This window comes from Lagenorhynchus albirostris, chromosome 10, assembly GCF_949774975.1.
Source record: "Lagenorhynchus albirostris chromosome 10, mLagAlb1.1, whole genome shotgun sequence".
NCBI classification, from domain to species: Eukaryota; Metazoa; Chordata; class Mammalia; order Artiodactyla; family Delphinidae; genus Lagenorhynchus; species Lagenorhynchus albirostris.
Genome location: NC_083104.1, coordinates 31,918,797 through 31,932,150, shown reverse-complemented (window position 1 = coordinate 31,932,150; position 13,354 = coordinate 31,918,797). Strand labels below are relative to the sequence as shown.

Sequence of the window (13,354 nt, the reverse complement as noted above, 5' to 3'; positions counted from 1 at the left end):
GGTAAGGTTGCAGGATACGAAATTAATGCACAGAAATCTCTGGCATTCCTATACACCAACAACGAAAAATCAGAAAGAGAAATTAAGGAAACATTCCCATTGACCATTGCAACAAGAAAGAATAAAATACCTAGGAATAAACCTGCCTAAGGAGGCAAAAGACCTGTACTCAGAAAACTATAAAACACTGATGAAAGAAATCAAAGATGACATAAACAGATGGAGAAATACACATGTTCTTGGATTGGAAGAATCAATATTGTGAAAGTGACTATACTACCCAAAGTAATCTACAGATCCAATGTAATCCCTATCAAACTACCAATGGCATTCTTCACAGAATTAGAACAAAAAATTTTACATTTCGTATGGAAACACAAAAGACCCCGAATAGCCAAAGCAATCTTGAGAAAGAAAAATAGAGTTGGAAGAATCAGTCTCCCCGACTTCAAACTATACCACAAAGCTACCGTAATCAAGACAGTATAGTACTGGCACAAAAACAGAAATATAGGTCAATGGTACAAGATAGAAAGCCCGGAGATAAACCCACACACATATGGGCACCTAATTTATGACAAAGGAGGCAAGAACATACAACGGAGAAAAGACAGCCTCTTCGATAAGTGGTGCTGGGAAAACTGGACAGCTACATGTAAAAGAACGAAATTAGAACACTGCCTAACCCCATACACAAAAATAAACTCCAAATGGATTAAAGACTTAAATGTAAGACCAGACACTATAAAACTCTTAGAGGAAAACATAGGAAAAACCCTTTTTGACATAAACCACAGCAAGATCTTTTTTGACTCACCTTCTAGAGTAACAGAAATAAAAACAAAAATAAACAAATGGACTTAAAAGCTTTTGCACAGCAAAGGAAACCATCAACAAGACCAAAAGACAACCCTCAGACTGGGAGAAAATATTTGCAAATGAAACAACAGACAAAGGATTAATGTCCAAAATATACAAACAGCTCATGGAGCTCAATATCAATAAAACAAACAATCCACGTAAAAATTGGGCAGAAGACCTAAATAGACATTTTGCCAAGGAAGACATACAGATGGCCAAGAGGCACATGAAAAGATGCTCAACATCACTAATTATTAGAGAAATGCAAATCAAAACTACAATGAGGTATCACCTCATGCCAGTCAGAATGGCCATTGTCAAAAAAATCTAGAAAGGGTGTGGGAAAAGGGAACCCTCTTGCACTGTTGGTGGGAATGTAAATTGATACAACCACTATGGAAAACAGTATGGAGGTTCCACAAAACACTAAAAATAGAACTACCATATGACCCAGCTATCCCACTACTGGGCATATACCCTGAGAAAACCATAATTCAAAAAGAATTATGTGCTGAAGTGAATATACCACAATGTTCAGTGCAGCACTTTTTACAATAGCCAGGACATGGAACCAACCTAAATATCCATTGACAGATGAATGGATAAAGAGGATGTGGCACATATATACAATGGAATAGTACTCAGCCATAAAAATAAACGAAATTGAGTTATTTGTAGTGAGGTGGATGGACCTAGAGTCTGTCATACAGAGTGAAGTCAGAAAGTAAAAAACAAATACCATATGCTAACGCATATATATGGACGCTAAAAAAAAAAAAGGTACTGATGAACCCAGTTGTAGGGTAGGAATGAAGAGGTAGACATAGAGAATGGACTTGAGGACGTGGGGTGGGAGGGGGAAGCTGGGGCGAAATGAGAGTAGCATCAACATATATACACTACCGAATGCAAAATAGTTGGCTGGTGGGAAGCAGCAGCATAGCACAGGGAGATCGGCTTGGTGCTTTGAGATAACCTAGAGGGGTGGGATAGGGAGGTTGGGAGGGAGGCTCAAGAGGGAGGGGATATGGGGACATGTGTATGCATATGGCTGATTCGCTTTGTTGTGCAACAGAAACTAACACGGTATTGTGAAGCAATTATACTCCAATACAGATCTATTTAAATAAATAAATAAATCATTGTATAGGGACTTCCCTGGTGGTCCAATGGTTAAGACTCTGTGCTTCCACTGCAGGGGGCAAGGGTTCAATCCATTGTCAGGGAACTAAGATCCCACATGCCGCACGGTGCAGTACTTCCCCCCCCCCCAAAAAAAAGAAAAGAATTCATTGGATAGGCTTATCAGCAGAAATGAACAAAGCCAAGGAAAGGATCATTAATCTTAAGGACAGGTCAATAAAATTATCCAAACTAAAGTACAGATAATAAAAAACAGAAAGCAAAAACAGAGCATAAGAGACATGTGAGATGACATAAAATGTTCTAACATTCATGTAACTGGAGCCCCAGAAGGACAGGGGAGAGAAAATAGGGTAGAAGAAATATTTTAAAACATAATTACTGAGAATTTTCTGGAGAAAGCAATACACAGATTCAAGAAGTGCAGCAAATCCCACGTAGGATATGTAAAAAGCAAACAACACTAGGCACATAGTCAAGCAAGGAAAGAAAGAAAATATTTCAAACAGCCAGAGGGGAAAAAACATATTACATTCAGGGAAATATACATAAGAAAAATTCCTGACTTCTAAGCATAACAATAAAAGCCAAGAATTAATGGAAAAACATCTTTAAAAAGATGGGGGGGGGAGACTCCTGCCAATCTAGACTTCTATACCTAGTGAAAATATTCTTCAAATAATGAAGTCTAAATAAAGATATTTCAAAAGAAAAACTGAGAGAATTTGTTGCCACAAGACTCAACATGTACACAATAAATACTGAAGAAAGTTCTTAAAGTTGAAGGGAAAAGATCCCAGTTTAAAGCACATATCTGCTGGAAGGAATTAAAAAACACTAGAAAGGGTAAATATAAAAGAATTTTTTTTTTCAAATACTAATACCTAAAGCAAAAAATGTGGAGTTTATAACATATGTAGAAGTAAAATACGTGACAACAGTACAATGGGCAGAGATGAGTGGATAATGGAATTATACCATTTAAAATTCTTATATTGTGTCTGAAATGGTTTAGAATACAAATGAGGTAAACTGTCATAAATCAAGGATGTGTATTGCAATCTGTGAGTGACCACTGAGGTAAAATTAAAAAGCCAACAGAGAAGATTAATGAAGTAATAAACATTACCTGAAACCCAAAAGAAGTCAGTAGATGAAAAACAAAGTAATACGGTACATATTAAAAAGCAAGATATTATATTTAGTATGGGCATACCTCAGAGATACTGTGGATTTGGTTCAGATCACTGCAATAAAGTAAATATTTCAATAAAGCAAGTCACACAAATTTTTTGGTTTCCCAGTGCATATAAAAGTTATGTTTACATTATCCTGTAGTCCAGTGGTCCCCAACCTTTTTGGCACCAGAGACTGGTTTTGTGGAAGACAGTTTTTCCACAGACGGGCGTGGGGTTGTGGAGGGGATAGTTCAGGTGGTAATGTGGTAATGTGAGCGCCGGGGAGCGATAGGAGTGGTAGATGAAGTTTCCCTGGCTTGCTCACCTCCTGCTGTGCAGCCCAGAGGCCGTGGACCAATACCAGTCTGAGGCCCAGGGGTTGGGGACCCCTGCTGAGTCCATTAAGTGTGCAATAGCATTATGTCTAAATAACAATGCACATACCTTAATTAAAAATACTTTTTTGCTAAAAAAATACTAACCATCATCTGAGCCTTCAGTGAGTCATAGCAGTAACATCAAAGATCACTGATCACAGATCACCATAACAGATATAATAGTAACGAAATTTTTTCAAAATTTCAAAAATTACCAAAATGTGACACAGAGACAAGAAGTGAGCAAATATTGGGAAAATGGCACTGATAGACTTGCTTGACTTGACTGATAGACTTGCCAAAAACCTTCAATTTGTAAAAAATACAGCATCTGCAAAGCGCGATAAAATGAGGTATGCTTGTAGTATTTTTTTTTCTATGACCCTGGCTCCCCTGCAGCTCAGTTGCAGGCATACGCAGTTGCTCAGCCACATACCTCCCAGCATTGACTCCTAGTAGTGTTTTTCAAACTGGATTCTATGAATCCATGAAACTATTTGCTATATTCATAGGAGTACAAGAGTTCTCCAAGAGAATATTAAAATTATGTATTTTCATTTTGATTTAAAAAATCATATTAGCGTATTTTGAATCATCTTGATAATCACTTGTGGTATAATACTAAAATATATAAAGTCTTTGTACCCGGTTCCAGGCACAGAGCTCCTAAAACTCTTGGAATTTTCTGAGTGATAGGAGTATCTTTTGTTATTCATAAAGAGTCCTTTTCAATAACACCTGAGTTTATGCTAATGAGGTGACTTGTTGTGGGAACCTAGATAGCTTCAAGATTGGGCTGGTCACCAAAAAGACGCAGTGATTAGAGGGTTGGAACTTTCAGCCCTACCAGCCTTTGGGGAAAAAGGGGCTGATGACTGAACTCTATAAAAATTCTTGAACAATGAGATTCAAGAGCTTCCGGTACAGGGAGGGTGACTCTCCCTGAAAGGGCACAGAAGTTCCACGCTGCCACCTGCCCATACCACGCTCTATACATTTCTTCCATTTGGTTGTTCCTGAGTTGTATCCTTTATAATAAACTGGTAAGCAGAAGTAAATTGTGTTCCTGAGTTCTGTGGGCTGTTCTAGCAAATTATTAAACCTGGGAGGGGAGGGGTCAGGGAAACCCCTGGTTTATAGCCCGTCAGTCAGAAGTACAGGTGGCCAGGACTTGAGACTTCTGTATGAAATGAGAGGCAGTCTTGTAGGACTGACACTAACTCTAGGCAGTTAGTGTCAGAATTGAATTGAAGTTTTGAACACCCAGTGGGTGTCTAGAGAATCAGAGAATTAGTTATTGGTATTGGAAAACAGCCTAGAATCACCTTATTCTGATCCTGCCATAGGATGTATAGTAGTATTTGAATTTGAAGATTAAAAAAAAAAAGAAGGCTAACATTCACAGCAAGATGGATGGACCTAGAAATATCATACTAAGTGAAGTAAATCAGACAGAGAAATACAAATATTATATGATAACGCTCACATATGTAATCTAAAAAATAATACAAATGAATCTATATGCACAACAGAAACAGACTCACAGACACAGAAAACAAACTTATGGTTACCAAAGGGGAAAGTGATGAGGAAGGGATAAATTAGGAATTTGGGATTAACAGATACAAATTCCTATACATAAAATAGATAAGCAACAAGGATTTACTGTATAACACAGGGAACTATATTCAATATCTTGTAATAACCTACAATGGAAAATAATCCGAAATATATATATATATATAACTGAATCACTTTGCTGTACAAAAAAACTATAGGATGTTTTACCACTTTCAGTTTATCAACTTTTCTACCTGCGGAGGTAATATGATAGTATTATTGTATACATAGTAGTAAATATTATAAATCACAAGATAGGAAATAAAATATGTATTCTCTTACAATAAACATTATCTTTGACCTGAATCTCGTTAACCCTACTATCATATAACATAAGGTACTAAAATTTACTCTTCCTCATTAATTAAAGTGGCCAAAATAGGGGTTTATCCTCCAAACAGAATAAGTCGCTCATTTAATAAAACTTGGAAAACTATTGAGTCACCAGATGAATTTATTTGCAGAACAAGTCATTCTCACAGGTTTACTTACATGATAGTCAGCTTCAGGAAGTTTAACACCAGGAAATAAGTCACTAGTTATTCCATTAAATAAGGGTATATCATGTGATAAAAACTTTGGTTCATTTACATCTTTAATTGATCGAAGAAGCTAAAACCATCCAAAAAGTGCAAGGTAAGTTAAGTGCCGGTATTTGCCATTCTTTCACCCCCACCCCACCAAAGTCAAAGTTTCTTTTACATGGTTCCATGGAATCCCCATACTAAAAAGCCAATACTACACTTATCAAACCTAATGGTCCTTGGATTCATACAAAGTATAATGAAAAACAGAACCTCAAAACTATCATTTCAACCCCATGTAAAAAGGCTCAAAGCAACAACTCTCTTATCTGCCTATCTATAGTTCATGATCAACCTTGCTGAAAAAGTTATCTTTCTACAGATACACTTTCACAACGTGTATATTTAATACTTACAAGTATATCTTCATTTTCATTTGGAAATTTTAGTTTTAGGTTTCCAGCAGCCACTAAAACTGCTTTTACTGCTCGCATTCCATAGTCATAATGAAATTGTGATGAGAGCTGCTCTGAGCAGAGCCTGTAGGTCATTACTATCTTCACAGACAGAGGTTTTGCATTCAAAAATCCGTAGGAGTAGAGGGAGATTTCTGCTATGAGGGCATAGTTTGGAACCATCATAGCCACTGTTCTAAAAAGAACCTGAAGTATATAATAAAGGAAATATATTATTTACATAAAGGAAACCATTTTTAAAGCTGAGCATAAGCACCCAAAGATAATGTGTTGATATCCAAGTTTACTCCCCCAGTGAAGCACCTTTTCATTAACTTTGTAATTTTTTCAGGAGCACTTTAACAGTTTCATGTACTCTAATATTTTTTTTAGACCTCTAAAAAAGTTTTTAGAGGTTTACCTTATAGCAAATGGAAAAGGTAAAAGGGAGATTACAAATACACGTGAGAAAATTATACCATTTTGAGTAGATTATGCTGTTACTTTTGATTACCAAATTTACACTCTTTAAAAAAATATTACCTTAAGATTATCCGGTAATTCAGAACGTCCTGCATAGCCAGGATTCATAGTAATAGCTACAAAACAGTTTGTATTGAGCTTAAGTTCTGTCCCTTCAAAATTAAACACTTCTAGCTTCTGTTGAATGGCTCTCTGAATGCAAAGGATCTGTTGAGCTACCACTGACAGCACTTCCAATTCAATTCGATTAAATTCATCAAAGCAAGCCCAAGCACCAGAAGAAGCCAATCCTTTAAAAAACTGAGGACAAGAAAAAAGATGATTTTCGTAGGAAAGGGCATCATTTGTTAAAACAAAAATTTAACCTTTTTTGGGTTTTTGTTTTGTTTTTGCGGTACACGGGCCTCTCACTGTTGTGGCCTCTCCCGTTGCCGAGAACAGGCTCCGGACGCGCAGGCTCAGCGGCCATGGCTCACGGGCCCAGCCGCTCCGCGGCATGTGGGATCTTCCCGGACCGGGGCACGAACCTGTGTCCCCTGCACCGGCAGGCGGACTCTCAACCACTGCGCCACCAGGGAAGCCCATAAAACAAAAATTTAACCTTTTTAAGTCAAAAGTGACAGTTAATAAAAGCCCCAAGGATAAAAACGTCTTTACCCCTAAAAAAAAAAAAAGGTCAAGTAATGCTTAAACCGCATTCAGTGTTTTAAACGAGTTGCTTCAGTTTATCCAGGTTGACCTAGCTGTAAATTTGTAACATGTAATATGTAACTTTACCTTTCCCATTGCTAGATAATCTAGCCCGTCTGAACAGTTGAATACCACACACTGTACAGCAAGAGCTTTAGCCAAGTCCTTGGTGGTTTCAGTTTTTCCTGTGCCTGCTGGCCCTTCTGGAGCACCTCCAAGGTTTAAATAGAAGGCACCTATCTGAAAAGAAAAATAAACGTGAAGAGAAATCCATGCTTAACTGAAAACAAACAAAATACCCCATAATAGGACAATTGCTTATAAAGTGGATTTAGTCTTATTTGTAGCTTCAGAGAGGCAGTAATACAATTACATCATTCAGTTAATTTTTAGCACTCAATTTTCTAGCTGCACAAAGAAAAAGCAGTTTAAAGGATCTAAAAAAAAAGTGAAACTGTATCAAAGTCTCCTTATTTTCTAACACTTCATGTGTATCCCATTTGCCTTTAAAAACAAAGAGAATCCAGCCTTGAAGTGTTAACATTTGGTCAGAAAAGTTTCATTAGAAGTGTTTATGGAGGGACTTCCCTGGTGGTGCAATGGTTAAGAATCTGCCTGCCAATGCGGGGGACACGGGTTCGAGCCCTGGTCCGGGAAGATCCCACATGCCGCGGAGTGCCTAGACCTGTGTGCCACAACTAGAGCCCCCGGAGGGGCCACTGCAGTGAGGAGCCTGCACACCGTGGCGGGGAGTGGACCCTGCTCGCTGCAGCTGGAGAGAGCCCGCACGCAGCGACAAGGACCTAATGCACCCAGAGATGAATGAATAAACCAACTAATTTTAAAAAAAAAAAGAGAGCAGATTGCTCCATCTCCTGTAAAATAAAGTAATATAAAATAAAAAAAAGAAGTGGTTATGGTTGTAGAGATCAATGATGACAACCTCTACAGCTAGCTGCGAAGAGAGAAAACACCTAAAAGTGAGGGTCATAAGTGGGGGCCCATCAGTGGGAAAATAAACAGATGACCTACTATATAATTTTGTCTATGATTCACCTTCGCTGTTGCATTCCACTCTTGGTATGTTCTTTATATTATCCATCCCCATAGCATTGTTCTGTACTTCTCTAACCAGTAGTGTCACTTTCAACCTTGTGAAACCCAGAGTAGTTATCAGTTACCCACCGATAAATGGTAAACTGTGACCTACCTTCGCTGGTTGGACTCACTTGTATTGTTTTTACAAAAGCTGGCGTATCCTCCAAGCGTCCTTTAGCCTGGGCATTTGGATGTTTGCCCAAGTTGCTTTTTACATATTTGGAGTCTACTGTGTCAAATGTTAAGACCATCAACTCTCCACTTGGGCATGGGCAAGGGTCCACTCGGTGACATTTTGATGTCAGAGGCCAAAAACTCGACCCTCAGAGCATGCTAACTAGGCTACTTTCTGAGCTTTCCTCCCATGAAAAAGCCTATGGCTTGGGTGTATATGCGCAGAGCAACGATTGTCTCACCTTTTTCTTGTTTTCAGTTACATTTCCCCACGCTCCCCACACCTCAGCTTTATCCCATAGGTATCCTGAGCCCTTCGCCTTCAGAGAGGCATATTTGAGTTGTTTTCCTATCTCCTTGCTTGGCTGCTTTGTGAATAAGCACTTTCTCTGCTGCAAACCTCAGCGTTTCAGCATTTGGCTTACTGCAGAGAGTCAGACAAATGAACCTGGTTCATTTGGTTCAGCAATGCTCACATTACAGTTAACTATGTTAACTGTAATGTAACTACAGTTAACAGTTAACATTTTTTCCCCTCTCAATTAGTACTTAAGCTCCTTTATTTTTTTAATAATTTTTAAAATATTTATTTGTTTGTGCTGGGTCTTAGGTGCTACATGTGGGCTCCTTAGTTGTGGCATGAGAACTGTTAGTTGCTGCATGCATGTGGAATCTAGTTCCCTGGCCAAGGATTGAACCCAGGCCCCCTGCATTGGGAGCACAGAGTCTTAGCCACTGGACCACCAGGGAAGTCCCAGTCCTTAAGCTCCTTTCGAGTAACATCAGCAGTATCTGAATTCTTTCTGGGTCCCCACAGTGACTAGAAAAATGGCTGGAAATTTTTATATGCATACAAGTTACAGTCAACTCTTTCCATGAAGTTTGTTTCATGAAAACTGCTATGAGAGTTTGTGAAACTTAACTCCTTTTAGATAAAATAGGGTTAAAGGACCAAGACTGTACATTTGGGGAGGCAAGGGGTATATGGGAATGCTCTGTTCCTTCTGCTTAATTTTGCTGTGAACCTAAAACTGCTCTAAAAAAAATAAGTATTTAAAAAATTAATAGATAGACCTATGAAAATCTTAAATATTTTCACATTTACTAAAATAAAACAATAGAGAGAGCTCATTAAATAAAGGCAATATCAATGATATTTTACCCATCTTAAATTTATAGTAAACGCTATACTGTTAATGTCCATTAACTTGATTGCTGGAAACCTCAGTCTTTCCCTTCTTTATAATTTCCAAAAAATGCTTACAAATGTGTTCCCTTTATTATGGATAGTAAATATAATAGGAGACTTTCAATGTTTAGTGTTGTATACAAGTGTTTAATGTGATTTTGATTATATAACTCAAAGTCCTTAGCGTCCACCTTACAAATATTCACAGCTGATTTCAGTGAGGTCTGAGGACACAGAAGCTTGAGATTCATTTACTCAACAAACATTTAGGGAGTAACTTATGTACTTGTCAATCACTAGAGTAGAGAACAAGACAGATGTGGTCTGGCCTTCAGGTAGCTTCCTGAGAAAGAGGATTTGGTGAAACTTTTTATCATAGATGCACTAGAACCTTACTCAGATTCTTTTACTGGTCATTGCATCCATCCTTCCAATTGCTGTCAGTTATCTACAAATAGCTCACAACTGTCCTTTTCTCCTGAGATCTGCCCTCAATTAATAGGAGCTCCCTTATCCACAAACACCTGAAAGCTTACTCACCCCCCACCCCCCACCCAGCCACAGGAGTGAACCGTAGCCAATGATAATAAAGGGATAGAAAAGCTAGACCCCTTTGCCTTAAAGTGAAGTACCCCTGAGATGCCATTCATGCTCTAATGCTCCCCATGAGATCAGGCTAAGGCCATACATCCATCAAAACCACATCTTTGTTTAGCTTTCCCACCTGCTTTCCTCATTTCCTTATGGGTTTTTACTGAGAGCATTCCCTAGAAAATCATTTGCCCAATAATCCCCATTTCATTTCTGCTTCCAGAAAACTCAGACACTTTAATTTACTTACTCAGCACAGGTGGATTGGTGTTTCTTGATGCATCTCCTCAATTCCCAGGTAGGATTGCCAGATTTAGCAAATAAAAATACAGGATGCCCAGTTAAATTTGAAAATAAGATAAACAATGAATAATTTGCTGGTATAAGTATGCCCCATGTAATAATTAGGACATGTTTCTACTAACAAATTATTCATTGTTTATTTGAAATTCAAATTTACCTGAAAGTCCTGTATTTTATCTGACAACGCAATTCCCAGGGCTTCACTTTGTTGTTGCTGTTGTTTTCTGTAGTCATGGCTTTATCTTCCATAGCTTCCCAACAAGCACAGCCCTCAGTACTACCTGCCTACATTTCAGCTCTCCCTCTACTATTCAACAAAACTAACTTGGAGTTCTAAGGCCCAAATGTGCTTCCTTCATCTTCTTGGCATCTCTCCCAGAACTCCACTGCAAAAACTGATACCATTTTCCGAAGCTCTGGTTTCTTCTTTAAATCTCCAGTACCTTCCTTTTTCTAATTATCCCCAACGGGAGTGACTCACGATTTTCAAACATTAGAATTCACACACTCTTGTATTCTACAAAAGCACGCAGAAGTAAATATTCACTACTATAACTTCACATAAAGGGAATTTGGGATTAGGAAGGGATAGCTGTATTCAGCTATACAGATAAGAGAATAAAATGAGGATAGCCATGTTAAATTTAGACAAGGAAATATGACACCAAACCAAAAAGGAATCTTTAATGTGTGAATTAAAATAATTTAAACACATACCAATGTTCTGTAACATCTGTCAGTTAGAGGAGTAATGACAAGTCGAGGTGAGTTACCAAGGTATTCATAAGCATATTTTACGTTGCAATTAATGATACTAACATGAGCGTTGTCATATTCCCAATAATATCTAAGTTGAGCAAGCCACTGGAAATCTGTATCATGTGAGACACCTAAAAGGAATAAAGTAAAACAAGACAGATAATCCTGAAATGGAAATAATTTGAAAAATAAGTATTTTATCATCTTTACAACAGCAAATATTAAAATAATTCATGTTTTCTAACTTATGGAAAAGATCATATAAAATAAATTCTGTTGAGAGAGAAAAAGACATACAGTGTAAGTCCTTGTTTCTAAAAGCTATATATATCTTATTTTTAAGATAAAAAAGAGTCACATACCCATATCAATCATGTCCATAACCACATCTCTAGCATGGACATCAATAGTAACCAAAGCCCCCAGAGTAATCCTGGTCTGCTTCGACAGTTTTCCTCTTACCAGCTCTACAATATCATTTAGTTGATTCTGAAGTTCCTTATAGTACTTCTTTAATCCCTACAAAATAAAAAAAGCAATTAAACTAATGTTATATAGTAGCTAAAACATGTATTTCATGCATTTACTCTTTAACAATTCTGACATCATAATTTAGCTCAATATAGAAATGAGTTCTCGAATAGAGTGATTTTTGTCTAAGCATAAGAAAAATTAAGAACAAGTTTTAAAATAATTGTACAATTTTAATGCTACATGTAGAAATTGGGGGGAAGGTTACCTTTGCAAATAATAGATAAGCTAACTAAAAAAACATAGCATGTAAAAAAGAAAGTTATTTAAAAAGAATGTTATTTAAGGTAATGATTTACCTCTGTCCCACCACTTATAACTTCCTGTGTCTCAGAGGTCCAGAAGATTTGAGAAACACAAAGTACAACTTGGCCAGGCCACTCTCGAACCCAGTCTCTTCTTGCACATTCTGGATAAGCCTGAGTAATTAAAATGCATTTCTAACTTTAAAAGTTTACAAAGGGGAAAAAAGCTTAATGTTTAACAATAAAGAAGTGCAATATTTGGTACACTTGTAGGCTAGAATGTAGTCATGAAAAATTTTAGATGACTATTTAAAAGACCGGAAAATTTTTTACAAATCATATTTTTGAAATATTTATTTATAAAAGGATGGAAAGATGAGCACCAATATGTTAATAATCAGTTATCTTTGGAAGGATTTGATTATTGATTCTTCTGGAAATTATTTTCCATAGGAATTTTAGGTTTCCTTGCTGTGGGGAGTTGTCAATTTTCTACATAGAATACACATTACTTCTATTATAATGAACTATGAGGGTTTATTAAAGTATAAAATAAATCAGTCTAATAGATTACATATACTGATACCAAGATTTAATTGAAAAGAAGACTATGCCATCTAGTAGAAAACTGACCTAGTAGCTAGAACCCTTGTATTATTTATCCATAGCTTTTCTAAAAACTTGTATGGGGCTTCCCTGGTGGCACAGTGGTTGAGAATCTGCCTGCCAATGCAGGGGACACGGGTTCGAGCCCTGGTCTGGGAAGATCTCATATGCCGCAGAGCAACTAGGCCCGTGAGCCACAACTACTGAGCCCGCGCATCTGGAGCGTGTGCTCCGCAACAAGAGAGGCCACGATAGTGAGAGGCCTGCGCACCGCGATGAAGAGTGGCCCCCGCTTGCCGCAAATAAAGAAAGCCCTCGCACAAAAACGAAGACCCAACACAGCCAAAATTAAATAAATAAATTAATTAATTAAAAAAAAAACCAAACTTGTATGACCAGCATATATAATTTAAACAATAGTATATTTGTTCATTTATATACAATTGAACAATCTATGCTTTTGAGTTCAAAGTATACTTTCATTTCTTCTAACATTTTTATGTTCAAAATGCATTTAAATAGATTTA

The 13,354-nt window shown here is 37.4% G+C and overlaps 1 protein-coding gene across 1 annotated transcript in view; it reads right to left on the bottom strand.

Moving 5' to 3' along the window:
- Nucleotides 1-13,354, bottom strand: part of DNAH12 (dynein axonemal heavy chain 12) — a 230,090-nt gene that overhangs the window by 108,114 nt on the left and 108,622 nt on the right. The window contains exons 24-30 of the mRNA XM_060161532.1: nt 12,276-12,395; nt 11,808-11,964; nt 11,404-11,576; nt 7,419-7,571; nt 6,702-6,941; nt 6,120-6,365; nt 5,672-5,791 (exon numbers count right to left, since the gene is read on the bottom strand). Of these exons, the coding sequence (XP_060017515.1) occupies nt 5,672-5,791; nt 6,120-6,365; nt 6,702-6,941; nt 7,419-7,571; nt 11,404-11,576; nt 11,808-11,964; nt 12,276-12,395 (1,209 nt within the window). The remainder of the gene's footprint in view (nt 1-5,671; nt 5,792-6,119; nt 6,366-6,701; nt 6,942-7,418; nt 7,572-11,403; nt 11,577-11,807; nt 11,965-12,275; nt 12,396-13,354) is intronic.